Below are 21062 nucleotides of genomic sequence, written 5' to 3' on the forward strand. Positions count from 1 at the left end.
TTCGCTTCATCCGTGGCATCTCATACAACTCCGAGCTGGACCCATGCACCATTATTCCAGCAGTGCTAGGACACAGAGCTTCTGGAGGACACATACACACATTTTTCATCTTGACAAGTTGTGTAAATGTGGAAATACAAATGAATATGAATGGCCAGAAATGTAATTAAGCCACAGTCGCTCTTTCTATCCAGATGGAGATTTCTTTTTTTTCCCCTTTCACATGGAGGGGCGTGCAAAAAGTTGTCTGGGGCTTCAAATTGCCCTGGATTTTTCCCCCTTTGTCAGCATAATTCTATGGAATGAGTGTATTAGCGGAGAAGATTTGGATGGCTAATAGAAAACAGATCAGTCAGATGCTCTCTTTCTTTCTTTCTTTCTCTCCTCTCCTTTCTTTCTGTTAAACCCTCTCTCGTGTTTTTCTCCGTAGCCTGTTTTCCTTCTTCCCTCATTCACTCCTTCCTCCCCCTCCCCCCGTCCTTTATTCCCTTCACACACCCATCCATCCGCTATCTGTGCAGTAAAGTGGGACTTCAGACTTCATAATGTGGCTTGAGGTTTCAGCTTTCACATAATTCCACAGGCTGACCCAAAGTTTTTTTTTTTCCTCTCTGCTTCTCACTCCAACCTGGAACAGCAGCAGCAAGAGAGAAAGAGGGAGCTGCTGCCTTATTCCAGATATTGGGACGGAAAATGATCACAAGACTGAATGTGTCTGCCCAAACCCAAGGAAAATAAGCAGATGGCTTATGTTTTTATGCGCTGAACCCCAACTGTCCCGACAATCAGTCCTGTCTGCGACCGACGAACTGTAGCTTACAACAGCTTTGTTGTTCGAGACGCAAACTTTCACTCCAAATTTTTCACCATAACTGGTCACAGAAACACATGTCGATGGAGAATTACTCGCCTCCAGCCTGCAGGAACATTCCCCTGTTTTTCAAACCGCATCAGATTCGCTTTATCACGTCTTTGTGACTCAGAGGCCAGGTCAGGATTATTCACACCCTTCTCATCCACGGTCTACTCGGTTAGACACACTTTGATAGCAGCCTAAAAAAGACAGAGCGGTCGCCTTTAACTTGTGTTTGGACGCCAGGATGTATTTTACTGTGTGTGGTTACAGTGCACTGGCATGTGAAGGGAAGTGTTAGCTGTATATTTACCGTCACCGCCGCTGTGTGCTGGTGTGTACCCGACCCTCACAGCCCTGTTCTACTTCACAGGACAACACTGGAGCCATTATGGGGAGCCATGTGTTTCTGATTACCCAGACACAGATTAGAGGGAGGGGAGCAGCGGTTGCTGTCTGCTTGCCCCCCGGCTCTTCTGATGTGGCCAGCAACTGGACATCCATCAGTGCAAATCCCTCCGCCGCCCTCGCCCCCTTCCCACCTCCACGTCAAACCTTCACATCCGCCATGATGTCACTACCAGGCCTATCTATCCTCTTATCCTGCTGTCCATTTAAATATGCAAACACTGGATTCTTTGTCAGTAAAAGTATTCCTACTTGACCTACATATCGTGCCAAAAGCACCAAGCTGTCATTGTTGTATTCTTGAAAATGAGCTCTCGTTGCTAAATCGTAAACACTGTTGTGGCTCTGGCGTGTGACCACAGCAGAAAAGTATTGTGTTTGTTGTTGCCTCAGCAATGTAATACTTATTCGACCTCCACAGAGAAATTCTCTTTTGATTTGCCCCCCTCTAGGAAGGTCAGAGGTCAGGGTCAGCCACAGAACAGCATCACAGAGAGTGTGAGGATTCAGTGATTCTCAGGACATGTCAGCAGGATGAACATATGTTTGCAAAGAGCCCGAACCCAGATTGAACCCAGATTGTAAAGCCTCAGTTATGGTTTTCACACGCACAGTCGTGCAGACATGAGCTGGCACAGAATTGCGACAAGGAAATGTTTGGATCTTTTATACTCTGTGTGGGTTTCTCCTTGAAGCTAACTGATGTTCTCACAAACTGCAGGGGGCAGTGTATTGAAAAGGCACATCTGCAGCATGGATTCTCCTTTTTGCTCCACCTATCTGCATCCATGGTAGTTAGCAAATGACGGATGTGCACAGATATCAAAAACCCAAGCCCTTCATAGAGTGCGCTGGGCTTTGAAGCCAATTATATAGTGGTCAAACTGTGTAACAGCAACCCCTAGGTCTGTCACATGAGGCAGTTTGTCCCAGAAAGACATTTGTCCATTGACTTCCATTGAAAAAGAGACATTTTTTTGAGTGTCTCAGCCCATGCAAAATAATTTATTTCACAAAGGGGATTTGATCCATTTGGTATGATGACTTCCCAAAGGTCTAGAAGAGCTGTACTATTAAATCAAATAAACTTGAATGACAAAAGTCTCCAGTGTGCTTGCCCTTAGGGCCCAATGGTGCATAAGATCTAGGTATTTTACACCCAGTAAGTCAAACATTTTTGGCTTTATGCTGCACTAAGCAAATGTCATAGGCCTGAGCAGGGCTCAGCTCCAACAGCTCCAATGCTGTATCCAGTTATCCGTGGTGATGGCATGACCCGGCCTACTCTGCCTCTGATTGCCTTACCCTGACATTCTCAAGTGGGATTTATACTTCTCCATTGAACCATCGCCATACCTACAGCGCAGGCTCTGCATCGACATAGAGCCTATACGACACACACCTGTCTATGTTTGTAAGCTGAAACCATTTCCCTCAGTGGAAACAAAGCTTTTATTTACTTTTATTTGAGATATGAAAAAATAAATTGTGAAGGCAATAAAGCCTCCACAAAAATAGCATTTTAAGTCTTGAGTGTAATTTATCCTGGCTTCATATGAGCAGAGAAAATCTCCACTCATCGCTGGGCTAATTTATACAATGTAAAATGCCATAGGCCTGTGCTGATAACGTTAGCATGTTATACTTGTTTGGAAAACGTGTTTAGTATGAGACAGTTGTTTTGTCGGTGAACCTTGTGAGTTGTAATGGAGCCAAATTTTGGAACGTTATCTTTGTTAAATGTTGCTGTGTAGAGGAAAAGTCTGCTAGCCGCTAGGCTAATTTATACAATGTAAAATGCCATAGGCTTGTGCTAAAAACACTAGCATGTTGTATTTGTGGGGAAAATGTGTCCAGATAAAGACGTGTTTGTCTGTGAATGTTGCGAGTTATAGTGAAGTCGATTTGTGTACTTAAATTGTAAATTGTCTCTATTAAGCCATGTTTAATGTGTGTTTAATGTGTTTTTTTGAATCAACTAAACTTAACAGCACTTCACAGAAACCTCTGCCACTGACTGTGTTTTGGAGGTGTAACTGCAGAGTGACACAGACACACAATCGCACAAGTATAAATCCTCACAACGGCGTAGGCTACAGCGTAGACATCCCATAGAGTTGACCCACAAGTGTAAATCCCGCTTTATCCTAACCTGACCAATCTCACTCCTCTTGCCTAAAATTAACTAAACAATCATGCCTTCACTATCCGAGTATAAAAGAATTTGCACATTGGACCTCAGCAAGAGGCCGTGTCTGATGGTGAAACGTCACTTTGGCCATGCAGACCCTTGCAACCCTTGCTGCTACATCAAACATAAATCAAGCATTAGACTGAAGGGATCTTAACCAGCGGTCAACAGGCCACACAAGAAAGCACAAGCAATTCCTTCACATCAATCACCAGTGTCCTAGAACTGTCAAAATGTACTAACCCTTACAAATATACTCTTAAATATTACATCCCAGACATCCTAAGTGATAATACATGAAATCCTACATTTGTTAGATAATGAGTCAATCAGGCACTAATAATTTCAGATCACTGCATCTGCATTTTCTGTCAATGGATTTTGAGAAAACAGTTATTTTGTGTGGTCTTTTCAGAAGTGGTCATTGTCACTGTCAACGCAGCCAGTTTTTCATCACCCTTTCTAATGAGCCAGATGGTGTTTAAAACAACAACGTAAAAGCTTTATCGCTTCGGCCCCGTGGATGCCAATTGCACCAAAATGTTTTCTTCATTAAAAGAATACTGAAAGTTGAGCCACCATAGTGTTTCAATCAACAGTAGAGAGCAGATAATCACTCAGACAAAAATATCACAATCAGTGCTTTAGGTGCCAGCTGTTGGAACAAGGCGTGAAATTTAATACTGTATGGAGTGGTAGAAGAAGTACGTCAACATTTTGAGAAATATGCTTGTTGGCTTTCTTACTGATAGTCGAAAACTTATCAAGCGAAGTGCGAAGATTATCATAACTTTTTGTGTATAAAATCCTCAGTTATTTTGTCACAGCCTGCATTCTGCTCCCCTGTTCTCCCTGTGTTTTTTCCACTCTACCTGCCAGCCACTCCCACCTGATCACCCCACTCCAGTCACCTGCCTCCACAGCTGCAGCTCATCAGCCTGGTATATAAGCCTCTCCAGCACACATATACACTCTTTACCAGGTTGTTCTTCACCCACATGCAAGACTTTCCAGCACTCCTTACCTGCCTGATCTCCTGTTACCGATCCTGCCTGCCTCTTACCTGTCTACATCGTCTCTTTCACGGTAAACTCACCAGCCTTCTGTCCCCGACCACGAGCTCCGCCTCTGCGTCTCTGGTGTCCGTCTGCTGCCTGAGTTGCCTGCTGCAGCTCAGAGACTCTCTGTGAGACGCCACACGCTACCTTGTGCGTGTGTCCTCTTTTCACCTACCTGTCGGCTCCTCAATCCATCACCTGGCCTCTACTTCCCTGCTGCTCATCCCTCGTCGGCTCTTCTGCTTTGCTGGACTGCTCTTCTGGTTCCGGACCCCTCTCCTCCTCAACCACATCAGTTAGCCCCTCTTTGTTACCTTTGCCTGCTGACAGACTGAACTGTACAGGCCCGAAGACTCACATCCTCATTCTCGGTCCTCGTTCGGCCCAGTCCATTCCCTGGCCCCTGGCCCCTGAACCCAGAGACTGTGTGTGGGCTCTGAGCCCGAAGAATGAACGGTCACCAGAATATCTTCATTAGCTCATGTTCCTGTTACTTTGTGTATAAATAAAGGTCATTACCAACCACTGAGTGTAAAAAAAAGACATTTTTTTTTGTATTATAGTGTGGTAGAATCATTAAAGATCCAGTGTGTAGGATTTAGGGGCATCTATGACCGAAATGGTGTATAATATTCATAGCTATGTTTCCATTAGTGTATAATACCTTGAACCAAGAATCGTAGTGTTTTTCGTTACCTTAACCCCGAATCAGAACAAAGATTGACAATGAGACGAGTTGAAACAGGCAATGACTTGCAATGTGTCGTTCTGCAACGTTGTAAAAACCTGCCAGTTCACACCAATGCAACTAGATGAGATGGTGTATCATCACTATGCAACAACTCTCTGTACTTCTGTTCTGATTTCCAGCTTTTCAGGCTTATTTTGTGGCTTGCTTCAGTGGGGACAGAGCACCTACTGCTGCGAGTTAACACACCGTCTGCGGCTATTTTGGCTTGACTAGCAGACTCCACTACAAGCTGATTCGGCTGTAGAAACAGGTGACATGCTTTACTTTCTAATCAATAATGCCAGTCATCTGTGATTTGACTAGCTGAGTTGCAGGTGACACCATCAGCCGGCTTGAGTCAAGCTCAGACCGGCCAGTACACACCGCTGCAACTTTTCTCTGCAACGTTCTAAAACTGTTTCGTCTTGTTGCAAAATCTTAGGTCTGAATTGGGCTTTAGAATGAGCTCTCTATACCTACATATAAAGCGAGTCCTCTTCAACGAAGTCCACCATGGTGTTTCGACAGTAGCCCAGAATGGACAAACCAAACATTGGCTTATAAAATGGCCATCTGCGTTTTCATGTCAGCCTCCGTAGTTCTCCTACATGCTTGACAAACAGGAGAAGTTTCAGCTCTGCAACTTCACCACCAGATGCCACTAAATCTTCCACACTAGACCTTTAAGTCTCATGAAACTGAAATACTCAAAATCATACTTTAATGGTGTACTTGAACAAATGCAACCCATTACTTCCCACCACAAAGAAGAGATGTCAAAAACTGTATCACATACTGTCCTACAAATTTGACTAAACAGGCCGTAAACTCAGTGAAAAGCAGCAGCCTCTCCTCACCTTCACCGCCAGCATAACAAAGACCCTGCAAGCAAGGTCGATGGCAGCAAACAATCCTCGTCATCCTGTACAACACAGATCCTCTGCCAAGGCCAGCAGCGTCTCGCAGCCTTCTGCGGCCTCCCCGTGTGGGGAAAATTGGAGCCACTTATTTTAGGTCGTAGGTTCAAGCCGACCGCGAGCTAAATCAAACTCGGTGACGTTTTCGTTTACTCCACCAGCTGTAAATTGGCTTACAGTTCAGTGTCACGCATAGACGTTTCACTCCATTGCTCTGTATGTTTTTATTGCTCAATTTACTGTAATTATTTGTAATTTAACATTTAAGGAGAGAGTCACAGCCAAGAGAGCTGCATCATGACAATCAAATGCTGCAGAATAACAGTTAAAAGAATGAAAAGTTAAACCTATCTTTCTATGTTTAAGAGCTTCATGAGAGAATTCCCTTTTTTTGTTATGTTTCTGAGGCAGATGTGATTTTTTTTTTATGTATCCAAAACTTTCCAAGTCAAGAAAATAATGTTTTGCATCTTGATCCTGAACCTCCGTGAGGTTATGTCCACTAACTGAACAGTATCGAGCGCCGCACACTCATTAGCATTGTATTCTTATTGAATGAAACCCTGCACATGGCCCTCACTTCTTTCAACACTGCTTGTCTTCTTCCTAAGCAGACTGGAGCGCAGCAGGCAGACAGGCAGCAGGCTTCCCCCCGTTTGCCCCGAGGCTCCAGACAGATAAGCACACACACAGATAACTTACTGTTTATACTCAAAGTTTTATTTTTATTCATCTCCCTTGGTCATCCCTAAACATATAAATAAATGTCCCCGTTAAAGCGCAGAGAAACAGACACCAAAGCCGAATGTTTCTCACAAATGACCGTGCACATCATAAGAGAGCAGACACACAAACTAATGTCCTGCTGGCTGGTAGGCAGCATCCGGTGCTTTGGAGAAACAGGAAGTGTGTGTGTCTTTATAACAAGCTCTCCGAGGGAGGCAGGATTACAGTGAGGTGTTTTAGCGTTTGATCTATTGCCAGCTGCAAGTGTTGCAATTTGCAAAAACTCCTACTGGAAAAAGTTGCTCAGCACGGATTTTGTAAATGTCTCCATCCTATATGTTTCGTAACCCTTTGGTTTATAAATGACTGTGTTTTCCTCTTTGTCAGCAAATTAATAATAACAACATCCCCTTTTTGGCGTGCACCACATGATGTAAGCTGAAACATGCTGAATGTGAGCACATATGGTATGCATCCACTCATATAGACTGAGGAGTCAGCCAGAGCGAGTCACCCCACCCCCAATGCTTACTGAGCGTTCTCCCTTCTCTCATCAACTTTCTTTCTCTGGATCAACTCTTTAAATTCTCTCAGAGCCGAACACACATTGTGAGAAACTTTAAAAGACAAAGATGCAAACTGCAGCAACAGAAGTGCGCAGGCCCGCCGATTTACGACAGCTGCCAAGGGGAGGAAACCCTGTTAAAAAAGGGGGACTGTTTTACTGCCATTTGACACATAATCTCAAACAGTACATGCCGAGCTCCGAGCTGCAGAGCTGCACAGCTCCGTGTCTGGAGAGGACAGAGACACTAAGATGGTTTTGCTTCAGCATTCCAGGCAGGAATGGTTTATTTTTGTTGGAAACATAATTGTCTGTGGCTAGGATTTGGAAGCACACTTTACCCGCCAAACTGCCAGGAAGTGTACACGTGGGTGTTGCTGCCCTCTTGTGGTGACCTGATGCACTTGCTTTTTCACAACACAGAGGAGAGTCAAGTAAACTTGGAAGGGGAGGGATGTTTTCCTCTTCCAGGGTGTTAACACAGTGCGAATGTGCTGTGTTGTCATGAGGTCTGATTTCATACACGAGTACACAATGGAATTAAACAGTACTTCTCATGCAGCTACAAACAGCAGTGAGAAAGAAACGCACTGGAGGTTCGCCATGTTGTCTGATTGTATCTGGTGCTGATGTGTTGGTGTGAAAACCTGCTTTAGGCTGTACAGAAAACAACAGTGAAACCAAACGGACGTGTCTTGAGTTAAAGTTTTTGGACAAAAACCAAGAACAATACAGAACAGGGGGGGGGGGTGTCAATGTCTGCATACACAAGAGTTACAGGCGTAGTTTGATATTCAGGGAAGTATGCTTTTGTGCTTTCTTGCTGCATTTCTGTGCTGCGACTCCGTAAAAGATGCTGTGCCTCTCTGTCTGGCAACATGTAACTCCCCATAAAAACTGTTTGTCTTTTCTTCATAGCTGTTTGTGTATGAATTGAAAAACAGCCCACTCACGAGAAAAAAGTGTTTGCGTCGTACATCTCTGCAAACCACAGATACATTACAGTTGCACATTTTGTATGTATAATATCAATGTTTCTAAAGTGACAAAGCTTTGTCATTGGGAGGTTGAGTGGATGGTGGAAGGCCGCAGACCACTTTTCGAGACTAACAAACAACAAATCAGGTTGTGATTTGGCGAGTTATTGCTGTGTCTGGCAGCTTTTTAGCCACCGTAGCGATCCCTCGCTGTTACTTTACTGAGACATCGCTGCATTTCTAGCAGAGATTATGCCCCGAAAAGCAGTTGTGTTTTTTGCTAATACATTGCTGCTCCAGCACATTCTCACTCCAACCTTGTCACATACTGATGTTTGGTCATGGACTTTCCACATCCAGATATGACGTGTACTCTGGGTACGTTGGTTGTTGACGTTCTGGGACACCATGTCAAGTTCTGCCTGTTACATGCATTGTCTTCTTTCAAAATACACTTCCGTTTTCACAGGAAATTTAATGTTTACATGCAGTCTCTTTCAAAATAAACGCAATATGTCAGTTTTTTCCTTCAACGATAAAAGCACATGGTTAGGTTTAGGAAAAAAGAACAGGGTTTGCTTTATAATCAAATGTCGCTCTTCTGGGTGGAAGTCTGTGTTTGTTGGACCCATCCACCACCCCAGCAGCCCACCCCACTCGGACTTTCGGCGCCTTACCTTTTAGCTCTTGTCCCGCTGCGTTTCCCCCATACACCACCAGGGGCTGTTAAACTATAACCACGACCAGCCACGAATCATGCCGACGTTAAAGGACGGCTTTTTTCGTTGGTGTCCAATGCTCCAATTCACTGCCCAAATGCCAGATTTCGATGACTTTGAGTGAGACCAGGTTGCAAAAAGCAGCTGTTTTTACAAAGACGGTGCTGCTTTTCCAGCAGAGATAATGCCACCAAAACTGGGCCAAAGCATGATCTCAACCAAGTGGTTTTTGTGTCATAACGTGAACATGTTACCCACACTGTTGTTGAAATGTTTAATTTCATCTTATCTGCCACATAATGCTGTGTAAATGTAACATATCCATAGTTTTCAGAAACATTTTTGTTATGGCATGTTTATTAGTGACATTTAGAGGTGTTGGTTAGTGCTTTACCACTGTTTTCAGTGTTTATTTATTTATTGATTGTTTATTTGATAGGGAAAGAAACGCTATACACAGAAAAACTAAACAACAACTATTTGATAGAAGAATTATATCGCTTAGAGCAGATGCTAATTTGCAACAATATAAATCTAACAGCCTTAAAGGGCAACTTTATTATAGCATTATTCAACCTGGACCCTGTTTTCCCATGTTTTTCTATCTAAGTGACTCATGGGAACACAAGTGAAGTGTCTCTTTACCTTTCACTTGATTGGTCTGTTTATTATTGTGTCCAAGCTGCGTGAAGTCTAGCATGATATGTTATTGGCACAATTTGGGAATGCACAAACACAAACCGTTTTCTGATCTTTTAGATGACACTAAACTACATTTTCTGTATTGCAAGTTGCAACACAACAAACTCTCCCTGGCACTACTCTCTAAAGCTCACACTTGCATATCTTCCTTCAACAAGTCCTGTCTCGTGAGATTGCAGACCAAGTCTTCTCCTTGAGCAAGACTTAGATACAATAACAAACTAAGTGGATCAAGCGATAAAGGAAAGAGACACTTCGGACACTTATATATAACAATCTGAGCCGGTCTGTGGCAAAAATAATGAACTGTTAATGGTTGTACAGTGATGTTGCACAATTGCTCCATTCGGTTACATTGCAGGCGTTGCTCAGCTGTAGCCCTCTCTCTCAGTGCTGGACCAGTTTCAAAAATTGTTGTTCCTATTAGTCATTTAGACAGAAAAACATGGGAAAAATAGGTTCCAGGTTAAAAAATACTGAGGTTACCCTTTAATGTCAGTCTTCTCATTCACTTTCAGTTTTTTCATTGAAGATAGTTCACAAGTCAAACAAGTGTCTCGTTAATTAATTACAGGAAGGGGACAAATGAGGAGAGATGTTTTCCTTTCTTTCAGGACACCTGTACAAAACCAGTTTGGCTAAAATGAGCTTTTCAGCAGCTCTGAGAGTGTGGCCGGCTCTGAGTGGCCATCAACCACCTGCACGTTGACTGTATGGGAAAAAGTGATAAGAGCACAGATGTTCTGTGGTTTCCGTGGAACCCCAATGTCATCTGATGTGGAAGGAACTATAAACTAAAAGCCAGGGGCCTCTGCGTGACCTTTGGGAAATCAAAAACAGCCTTATAACTATAAGACTACAGCAGAATAACAGCACGGCTCACCGGTGACCTACTTCTTATATTCTAAAGAATCTGTGAAAGAAAAACAACAAGAAACCGTGAGAAAGCTCCGACACAGGAGGGCACTGCTCCCCTGCAGGAATGTGTCATGGTCTTATCCACCCTGTGAAACTGTCCAGGTGGATTAAAGGGTTAGTTATTGTAGGTAATAACTTGGGCAAAAGCACTCAAGGATACTAATTCGTCATTAACAAAAACATGTGGGCCCTCTTGGTGCTCACTCTGACCCTCACTGTCTGGGCATCAGACACTAACAACGACACAGCAGTTAAAGAAGAGCTAAATATAGCCAGAGGGAAGCTGCTGGTGAGTACTGATTTCATCTGGATATCATGACATGTCCTTAAAATGTTCGGGAATTTATGATACCAGTGCAGGGACAAGGCAGTCTGACATGACATGTGCACATGGCGAGGGGACACGGTAAATGGGAACATGAGTAAGATGAGGGATCAGCCATGTTCTGTCATGTCAGTATCCGTTCTGCTGAGGTACCTATTTCTGGCACCCTTGATCACACAAAGAACCAAGCGTGCACGATTCTATTTGTCATGCTGTTTTAACAACCGTCTGTTGCTGTCCCTGCAGGCTCCCAGTGTGGTCGGATGAGGCATAAAGAAAATGCCCGAGCTCCATCATTTTCTTCTGGAGCGCTGGGCTTTATAGTATCCTTGTTGTCCTCTGTTCCGCAGGCTGTTTGTTAGGACCTGACCTTTCCAAAGTACACAGATTTTCTCATGACCTCTTTCATAAACAAAACAATGTTCCTAGCAAGTTGCCAAGTCCGGTGCCAGGTCTGAGTTTTCCAAAACTCTGCTCTTCCAAGTTGAGATCACGAGCCTAAAAATAGCAACCCAGATGGATGTGCTTTATTCTTCACCTGTTGTTTCCCTTGATCCGTTCTTTCCCCGTGTAGCCACAACTTGGAATACGATTCATCAGAGGAGAAGAAGCCTCGTTTGATATTCTATAACGAAAAGGACGAGGTTGTAAAGGTGAGATGTAAGTTCCTGGGATCTTTTATGCATCCGCCTTGTGATGGGGTTTATCTGGGGAGCTCCGGGATGTCAAGACAGATTCATGTAGGGAAGTTTGCATCTGATATCAGATCCTCCGTCAGATAGCGGGTCACACAGACCGAGTGTGTTTGAAAGAGCGAGACAGTTACAAAAAAACAGATGGCAAGAGAGAGGAAGAGTAAGAAAATATATAAATTAGGCTTTCTGACAGCTGAGCTATATTTTTTTTGCTGTGAAACAGGAATGCTGACATGAATTTGAGCAGTTTTATGCCCTGAAATTACAGCAGTTCAGCATTTCCCATCGAATTTAACTTTCTGTCAGTGTGGGAAAATCCTGTGAATGTGCATTTAGGCCAGCGTGAGACAATAAAACTCTCCACTGAAACCAATAGTAATGAATTTATTTAGCTTCTTCTACATGCACAAAGAGCCACTGCTGTGATTTAAACTAAACTACTCCCATACTTTACGGCTTTCTGGAGGTTTTTTACCTTTTATTCTCCCTCATAAAGCTTCCGTAGGAGTTTTCCTTTTGTCACATTCAGGGTCTAATGTTTCTTGTTTCCATTTATTGTTTCATAATGTGGGCGCCCTTTGAGACTGTAATTTGACTTTATATGAAGATTTATTTCAGAAACAGAATTACTGAACAAATAAATGAAAACAAATGTGCAGGAGGGACCTCTATATCAGCAGCCGCTGAACAAGTTTTAATGAAAATCCAATTCTGGTAATTATCAGAATAAACTAATGTGAATAAGAACATACTGTGTGTCTGCAACATCTATTTTATACTGCAATGCTTTAATCATGCGTCTGTGTGTGTGTGTGTGTGTGTGTCCTCTCTCGACACGTCAGACTGTTCCCGTGAAGAAAATGAAGGCGGACGAGATCAGCAGCCTGTTGGACTCGCTCGGTTTCTACAAGAGGTCCCAGAAAGGGGAAGAGGTGCCAGAGGAGTTTCAGCATTTCCCCCTGCGCGCCCCCAGGGACGAGCTGTGACGACACCTTGTGGCCGAACTCTGCCGCTGCACCCCGGTCACATTAATGACGAGTGGGGCCCCAAGGCCAAAACGATAAGCCAGGCACCATTCCGAGGGCTCGCTGGCCGGGTGCTGCGTGCAGTGTGTTAGTCATTGCTGTGTCACTCTGTTTATGTGCTTTGAATAAAAAAAGCTGTAAAACTCCTCAATAAAAACACAGAGGGGATCAGTGTCAACAATCTGCCTGATGTCTCCATTTAATGGAGGCTACTGGAGTCAGTGATGGAATGTAACTAAGTACATTTACTCAAGTACAAATCTGAGGTACTTGCTCTTTACTTGGGTCTGTTCTTTTCCTGCCAATTTATACTTCTACTTCACTATATTCCAGAGGGAAATACTGCACTGTTTACTTTACTACATTTATCTGAAAGCTTCAGTCACTAGTTACTTAACAAATTAAGGTTTTTGATAAAAAAGCATAAGAAAGGTTAATAAAACATGATGTTTTGTTATAAACTACCCAACAGTTAATAAAAGAACAGCTGAAACAATCAGTCAATTAATCCATTAGATGACTGACAGAAAATTGATTGCCGATTGGATTGAATCTTTTTGATTAACATTTAAGTCACTTTCTAATTTATTTTGAATAATTTAATTTTTTGTTGTTGTTTATTTTATTTAATTATTTACTTATTTAATATTATTTTGTTTTTATTTATTTTTTTAATTTATTTTGAATAATTTTGATATTTTTGGTTGTTTATTTATTTTTTTATTTTTTAAATTTAATTCTATTTTTTAAATTTTATTTGTTTTTCATTTGGTTTTTATTTTTTGTTTAACATTAATTTTAACATTTATGTCACTTTCTAATTTATTCTGAATGATTTTTATTTTTATTTGGTTGTTTATTATATTTTATTTGTTTTTATTGATTTTTTTCACTATTTATTCATTTATTTATCTATTTATTTTAGAAGAGCTAGTTTCTGGATTGGGTACTTTTACCTTTTAATACTTTAAGTACATACTCATGACTATACTTACTTTTACTTAAGTAATATTTCCAAAATTTTCTACAGTGTGAAAAGTTTATACAATATGATGTTTTGTTATAAACTAAATAATAATAATAATAATAATAATAATAATGTATTTATTTATTTTTAGATGTTTCTGGATTGAGTACTTTTACTTAATAATTATAAAAGTACATGTTCCTGACTATACTTACTTTTACTTAAGTAATATTTCCAATGCAGGACTATTACTTGTAAAAGACTAGTTTTACAGTGTAGTATTAGCACTTTTATCCCTTTAAAACATAGGAATATTTCCTCCAACACTACCTGCAGTAGTATATATTAAAACATGCAGAGTATGTGTGCAGTCTGAAAAAAGAAACTGGAGTTTTTTTGTGTATGGGAGAACAATAATATTCATGTGTAAAATAAGGGAATAGTTCCCTTTTCTTTAATGCATTGTTGTGGTTTTCATTCTGCTCCCTCCAGCTTCTATAAATGTTAAATTCTGTAATTAGATAAACAAATTTACTGAGCATCATAACCGGCCACTTACTTACTTAACAAACTGCCATGCTGCTGTCTCAGCCTAATCCTCAAGCCGCCTCCCTCGCTATAATCTGATTAGCAGTGGCGTCTGCCAACACGCGTCTGTGTGTGTGTCCATTCCTATCTGTCCCTTCATGCATTTGTGTACTTGTGTTACTTAAGACAACGAGGATTGGCAGCAGTCGCTGGAACACAAACACAGTTTTGGACCGTTACGCTTCCTGATTTCTTGGCTTCGGTCATGGTCACCAGCTCTGCCCACGATGCCTGTGTTTTACTCACCTGTTCAAGAGAACCTGCAGATGGGTCTGGCCTATATGGGAGGCTCTGTGTTCACCAACAACAGGACGGCAGACAGCGACTTCACACGGGAGCAGGAGGACGTTTCTGGTTGGTCACTGCCCCCAGAGACTGTTTTCAGTTGTAGTATAGTTTAATTTACAGCTGTACAACTTAAGGTGACTTCTTAGAATACAGTATAATATAGTATCGTGATAACATACATGGAAAATATGTGACTATGTGTAACCAAATCAAATTCTGATATATAAGTAACTGTGAGCCGTTGAAAAAATAATGTGGGCAGATTATGAGACAATGGGCCCCTTGGGCAAAGATATGCAAAGGGCCACACCATCTCTTCTATATGGGGGGACGACACACAGACTCTGTAGTTGTTTGCATCTCTTTGTAGTTGATTGGGTCTCTTTGAAGTAACTTTGTGTCCTCATGAGGTGACGTGCCTTTCTTGGTCATTTTGTGTCTCCTAGTTGTTTTGTGTCCTTTTGTAGTCATTTGGGTTCCTTTGAAGTGATTTTGTGTCGTAATGAGGGCATTTTATGTCTCCTTTTGGTTGTTTTTAGTCTTTTTGTAGTCATTTGAGTCTCTTTGCCGTCTCTCTGCATCTCTTTGTGGTCATTTTGAGTCTCTTCCTGGTCAGTACGTGTTCATTTTAGTGATACTTTACAGTTGAAGGTCACCTGACGCTTTGGTTCCCTGGACATGTGCTCAGTAGCCTATTCAATAATGCATGAACACAGCACAAAAATTGCTTTAACTCTGAAATAATCATCATTGTAAACAGTTATCATCTGACAAAATCCTGATTTTGCAAAATTGTCCAATACTGATATTTTCTGGACTGTGGGTTGTTATAAACCTGTGTTTGTCATATTTTTCATCATTATTAATTCTGTTTTTCTTGGCACATTACTTATATCTTTTATGGCATTATGTTTCTGTAACTATGCATGTATGTTTTGGACGTTTTGTTACTTGTCTCATTCTGCTTTCAAGTTCTGATTACTGCAGCCTTTGCAGGGCTGCCAATTAAGTTACATTAGAGTCCCTTTTCATGAGCTGTGCACATTATTTTGTCGACTTCTGTTCACCTATTTTTGTGGTGTCCACACAGCAGACAAAGCATCCCATACAACTGTCTGCTATGATGTAATGACATGACGAATATGAGTGTTTACATGATGTTTTTTTCTGTCTTGCAGTGGTGAACGAGCTGGTCTCTCACCTTCCCCTGCAGATGCTGCTGTACTTCAACATGTTCTATTTTCCCTGTTGGTGGTTTTCTGCTGTTTTCATGTTAGAAGTAAAGGTAAGTTGGGTGGAAGGGAAGTCATTCCTCTCACCTGTAGTGCTGTTTTTCAGTCTAGATTGTTTTGGTATATACTGCAGTGTTGGCAATATCATCTGTAGAGATGTCTGCCCTCTCTCCAGTATAATGGAACTAGATGGCACTCGGCTTGTGGTGCTCAAAGTGCCAAAAAAATACACATAAAAAACTTTGAGCACTTTCATGTAGGAACTACTTTCTTTCTATAGAACTATACCTGCCAAGCCTATCACGGCGCAGAAGAAAAGTGTGCATCCACTCATGAACGAGAGGCTCGTGCTTGCGCAAGATATGACCATTAATGGTGTCCTCCTCAGCCGAGCTGTAACATTAGCTAGCTCAGTGATGCTACGTGGCTAGCAGTACATGCACACTTTGTACATGACACTTCTCACAACAAGGTTTGTGGATTATCTTGAGTAACCGCGTCACGGTTTCTGGAAAGAGACATTGCTGTGGAGTTTTTGAAATGTATTTTTTTCAAGTGCCATCTAGTTCCACTATATTGGAGAGAAGGCAGACATCATATAGACAATTAGTCAAATCAAAACAGTGTTTATTCTGATGACTTAGAACAATTCATGCTGCACTTCACTGCACTTAAAGGCTTCATTCATGAAAAAATGCTCAAGCAAGCACATAGAAATATATATTTAGTGAGGATGCTTTAATGTTTTCAGAAGTAGCAGAATTATTATTGAATTTAATCAACTTATTGGATCCACTGTGTCAAATTAGAAAACTTGTGACTTTGGCACTGTCTAGTGGTAGCCTGTGGAAACCCCCCCAGATCAATCCAGGAAATGAATGGAGTGAAAGCAACACATTCAGAAGACTGCTCTGCTTTTCATCTCTCTGTAAAGCCAAAGTTATGCTCTCAGAATCCTTTGAAAAATGCCACAATAGTATCATACCTTTATAAGTGTTTTTAGGTGTTGTTAGGCCACTAAATAGTAGCCTTGAAGTCCTGTGAGTAGCAAGTAAAAAGATGTTTTCATGCCTTTCTGACACTCCAGCTCTGCTTTATTTCTAGTTCTATTATCTTCCCGGGTACTACCAGGCTCTGCTCATAACCGGGATGATCCTCCTCACAGTCATTGAAGTGGTCCGACTTTATCTGGGCTACATTGGCAACCTTAAAGAAAAGGTGATTCAAACCAACATCCTCTTTGAACCACAAAGCAGAGCTCTTTCATGGACTCGTCTCCAGAATAACATGGCGGAGGAAGTGGCTGCTTAAGTATTCTGCCCGCGTGTGTAAACAATCAGCTCTTGGCTACAACTGTCTATTGAGTTTGTGTGTGTGCAGGTACAAGAGTGTGTCTGTGCTTTCATGTGGATACAACTAAAGCACTTGATGCCTGACTGCTCTATCTTTGCATCGCCTCCATCCACCAACCCAAACTCTCCCTCCCTCCCCTCCCTGTCATCAGGTGCCAGAGCTGGCAGCCTTCTGGCTCCTGTCTTTCATGTTCCAGCTGCCGGTGCTGCTGTTCTTCCTGACCGATGAAGGAATTATCATCCTGCCTCTAGAGAGAGCCGTCCACTCCCTCTACCTCCTCTTCCTGCTCGCCCAGATCCTGGCCTCGTTCCTGGCGCTCAAGACCATGACCCGAAAGCTCACCTTGCTCTTCTATCTGCGCCAGCTTGGGAAGGTGGAGAGCTACCATCACGCAGGGATGAGCCCTGTCTATGGGCTGCCCTACAACCGCAGTGTGCTGCCTGTGTCACCCGCCAATGATATGTACCACTAAAGGGGAACACCACCCAAAATAAGAATTCCAATATGTTATTGAAAAGGACAAGAAATGTTCAGTCAGTTTTGTGAACATGAGCTACTCTCTCTCAAAGCCACAAGCCAGATTAAGTCTTGAACTTGTGATGTCATCAGTTATAAAGTTTGCTGCTCCATAGGCAGTGAACGGGAGCCTGGTTTGGTGACCAACAGAATGTTTGTTTTCTCGTTTTAAACCCCAAATGGGCTTTATTCAGTTCTGAAAATGTTCCCATATGTTCAGAATGTTAGCATGTGTATTAACACAAATGGACATCTGAGACACATCGTCATTCACGTGTCTATAATGCATCTCCAGCTGACCACTTGTGTTCAGATTTTGTTACTACCTTTATGTCGAGAAGGTCAAAGGGCCCAGCGCTCAGTTATTACGTCACACAGCTGGAGATATTGCTGTCAGCAGAATTCAACATGTCTCCTCCAAAATGATGGATGGTAAAATAGGGGGCCGTACACATGCCGCATTTTTTGTGCCCTCAAATTCGCCAGGTGCGCACACGTTCCTAAGTGCCCGTTTTTCAGGGTGCAACAGCTGCGTAAATATCAGTCTGTGGTAAATATAAAAAAGTTGATCATGTTAGTGCAGTGCTACCCAGAGCTTTACATCTGTCTCACGGACGATAGGCCTACACACTTATAAACGGCACCTGGAAGAAGATCAGCTCTGCACTCAGGATTTCAGGTAAATAGGCTATGATACAGTGCTTGTTAAGGTTGGTTAGCAACCTCAGATGCAACCTGCTGCCGCTCTCTTGAAAACTGGCACCAAAAAAGGCACGGAAGTAGCGCCCAGTGCCTGACCTTGTGGAGAGAGTTGTTCATGTTAACAAATATTTTTGGGCTGTTTGAGATTACTGGTCCAGGCACAGGGTAAAGATTTCACCTTAGTCATCAGTTCAAGGTTCACACAGTTTAAAATATTCAGCATCATGCTTGAGTTTGGCCATGTCATTGAGCTAGTTTGCTGTCTCTGTTGAGTCCATTAGTCACTCACTCTACAGAAGGAAACAGCACTTCAAACTAAAAGCTCTGTGCTGGAAATTCAATGTACTTGAAAATAAAGTGTTTTTTACAAACTCAACAGACCCACTTTTGGACCACGACCCACCAGTTGGGAACCACTGTTTTAGACCACAGGAATAAAAATGGGTGTAGTTCCTCTTTAAGGTAAAAAGTCAGTTTTTAATTACCCTTACACTTTTAGAAATTGTCAATTTCTAATGTGGCATTTTAATTTCCAGTATTGTTTGTTTATTCACTGTTCCTAAAACTGCATCATGTGCTTTAAGTTTCCCACAATGCCTCTCTGCAGAAAATGAATGTGAGTTTCTTACTTGACATGTAAATACATCTATCCAACTACTTTGCAAAAACTGTCATTGAGTTGCGTCATTCTGTTCTGTGTCTCCATTGCATTCTGGTCTTTTGAGGCCACGGTGCAGAAATATTTGAGTGCCGCATCATCACTGTATGACTTCTGATCCCTGGTGTAAAATGACAGCTTCAGAACGAACCCGTTCGATTTGATTTAAAAAGAAAAAAAAATCCTGACATTTGCTGTTGATGTTTTAAAAAAGATGAATAACATCATTCCAGACCCACGCTAAATGTCAAAACCTGACGCCATGTCAGCCAAAGTGTCACAGAGTGACGTGGGAACACAGCAAAACACACCATCAAACAACAACATGGTCTCAGAAACACAAGGCGATGCATTGCTGCTGTTAAAGGGTTTCTTTTTTTTTTCTCGTCTTTAATGATGATGGATGACGGGGGCTGCAGTGTTGGTAGAACACAATTGTTTTTACCGGGGTAGATTCAATTCTTTTTTCACCCATGAGATGAGATTAGTGTTTCCCAGGTATAGAGCAATCTGTTCTTTTGTTTCTTGAAGAAATAATGTGAGACTTACTTTAAATCTCTCCAGTTTATCTTGGAGTCATTCCTACAGTATAAAATATTACTATTACTGTTTGATGAGTGGGCTGAAGGAATCAAATTTCCCCAGGCTTATGAAGTGAAAGAGTTTAAACCTGACTGCAGCAGAGCTGTGTTAAATATTTATGACCACACAGTGGCAGTCAGCGACCAGAAGAGAGATGGGGAGCGTTTGACAGTTGCTGCAAAGTCCAGTGAGAGCAGATTATCATGCTGCACATGTCCTGATCAGGAAACCCTCTGGCTGCAGAATAAAGGTTATGCCTGTCAACACTTGACACACACATATGATGATGTATCATTTGATAATCTATAGCTCCAGCTCCTTCCAACATGGTTATCGATTTTACATTTTGTTGTCTGCACCTCTTTTATCTCCTCTGTTTGGATAGGGACTGTAGCCACTACAGATGTCACACTTGTTTTCACAGCAAGCTTACAGCTCGTATTTGAGGCTCTATTATTTCTTTGCCGGCGAGAAATTATTTAGAGTGTGATGCGCTAAGTTGTCAGCAAGCTGGTTATGTGAGAGTCACAGTTTGTGTGATTCAACATGCTTATTCCGCTCTACTTTACATTCAGGAAACAACGAGCTGCAGTGGCTGCTGCATTGTTCATTTCATGGGGAAGAGAAAATGGGAGAAAAGACTCAGCGTGGAGGATGTAATGTATGCTCACCACTTTATTTGGAAGTGGGTGCTCAAAAGATAACCTAAACACGAGGTCACATATTGCTGCAAAGACGAAAACCTGTTTACTTTCCTTATATCTATCTATTGATTGTCCTCAGAGCTAAAACCTGGACACTGAAAGAATTGAAACAAGTGTGCTTTCACTGAATATTTTAAGTGGCACCACACACATGAAAGGTCTCACATGATCCCATTACCCTTTAACCTCAATTCAAACAGGCTCCACATTTTACCAGTGTGACCTTGTGGAGTGGAGGAAGCTGCCACCAGGACTCATGATGAGGCAGCTCGGTTTGGTGCTTCAAGCAAAGAGATAAAATGAAGCTAATGCTCACAAAAGGAGAAAAAGAGCAGTTTACTGATTTAAGGGACAGTTCACCCCAAAATCAAACACATTAATTTTACCTCTCACCTGTAGAGCTATTTATTAGTCTTGATTGCTTTGGTGTGATTTGGTGAATGTTGGAGAGATGTTTGCCTTCTCTCCTGTATAGGGTTGGGATCCGGATCCGGATCCGGTTCTTTTTTAGAACCAGGTCCAAAGTTCCAGTTCCAGAACCGGTTCCATCACATTTGGAGTAACGGTTCCTGCAAACGGTTCCTAGATTGTAAAAAAAAAAAAACGTCACGTGCATTTCCATTAGAGTGCGGCACGGGCCGCATATTTCTGTCCGAACCCGAC

The 21062-nt window shown here is 42.0% G+C and overlaps 2 protein-coding genes across 3 annotated transcripts; both read left to right on the plus strand.

The window, feature by feature from the left end:
* Positions 1 to 10859: 10859 nt before the first annotated feature.
* On the plus strand, positions 10860 to 12990 carry selenoe (selenoprotein e). Its single transcript, XM_050051319.1, has 4 exons — positions 10860 to 11053; positions 11336 to 11412; positions 11664 to 11742; positions 12627 to 12990. The coding sequence occupies exons 1-4, from the start codon at positions 10946 to 10948 to the stop codon at positions 12768 to 12770; spliced, it is 408 nt and encodes a 135-aa protein (XP_049907276.1). The 5' UTR covers positions 10860 to 10945; the 3' UTR covers positions 12771 to 12990.
* A 1437-nt stretch (positions 12991 to 14427) lies between these two features.
* On the plus strand, positions 14428 to 19114 carry zgc:112294 (transmembrane protein 17A). Of its 2 annotated transcripts, XM_050051250.1 has the most exons (4): positions 14428 to 14718; positions 15831 to 15937; positions 16989 to 17102; positions 17389 to 19114. In XM_050051250.1, the coding sequence occupies exons 1-4, from the start codon at positions 14592 to 14594 to the stop codon at positions 17707 to 17709; spliced, it is 669 nt and encodes a 222-aa protein (XP_049907207.1). In that variant the 5' UTR covers positions 14428 to 14591; the 3' UTR covers positions 17710 to 19114. The 2 variants fall into 2 exon arrangements, with proteins under 2 accessions (XP_049907207.1, XP_049907208.1); XM_050051251.1 differs by lacking the exon at positions 16989 to 17102.
* The last annotated feature ends 1948 nt before the right edge of the window (positions 19115 to 21062 follow it).

Source organism: Epinephelus moara, chromosome 8 (assembly GCF_006386435.1).
Source record: "Epinephelus moara isolate mb chromosome 8, YSFRI_EMoa_1.0, whole genome shotgun sequence".
NCBI lineage: Eukaryota > Metazoa > Chordata > Actinopteri > Perciformes > Serranidae > Epinephelus > Epinephelus moara.

Coding starts and splice junctions, on each gene's coding strand:
- zgc:112294 (XM_050051250.1), top strand. CDS start 14,592: ATGCCTGTGTTTTACTCACCTGTTCAAGAGAACCTGCAGATGGGTCTG. Junction 15,938..16,988: donor TTTTCATGTTAGAAGTAAAG/GTAAGTTGGGTG, acceptor CTTTATTTCTAG/TTCTATTATCTTCCCGGGTA. Junction 17,103..17,388: donor TTGGCAACCTTAAAGAAAAG/GTGATTCAAACC, acceptor CCCTGTCATCAG/GTGCCAGAGCTGGCAGCCTT.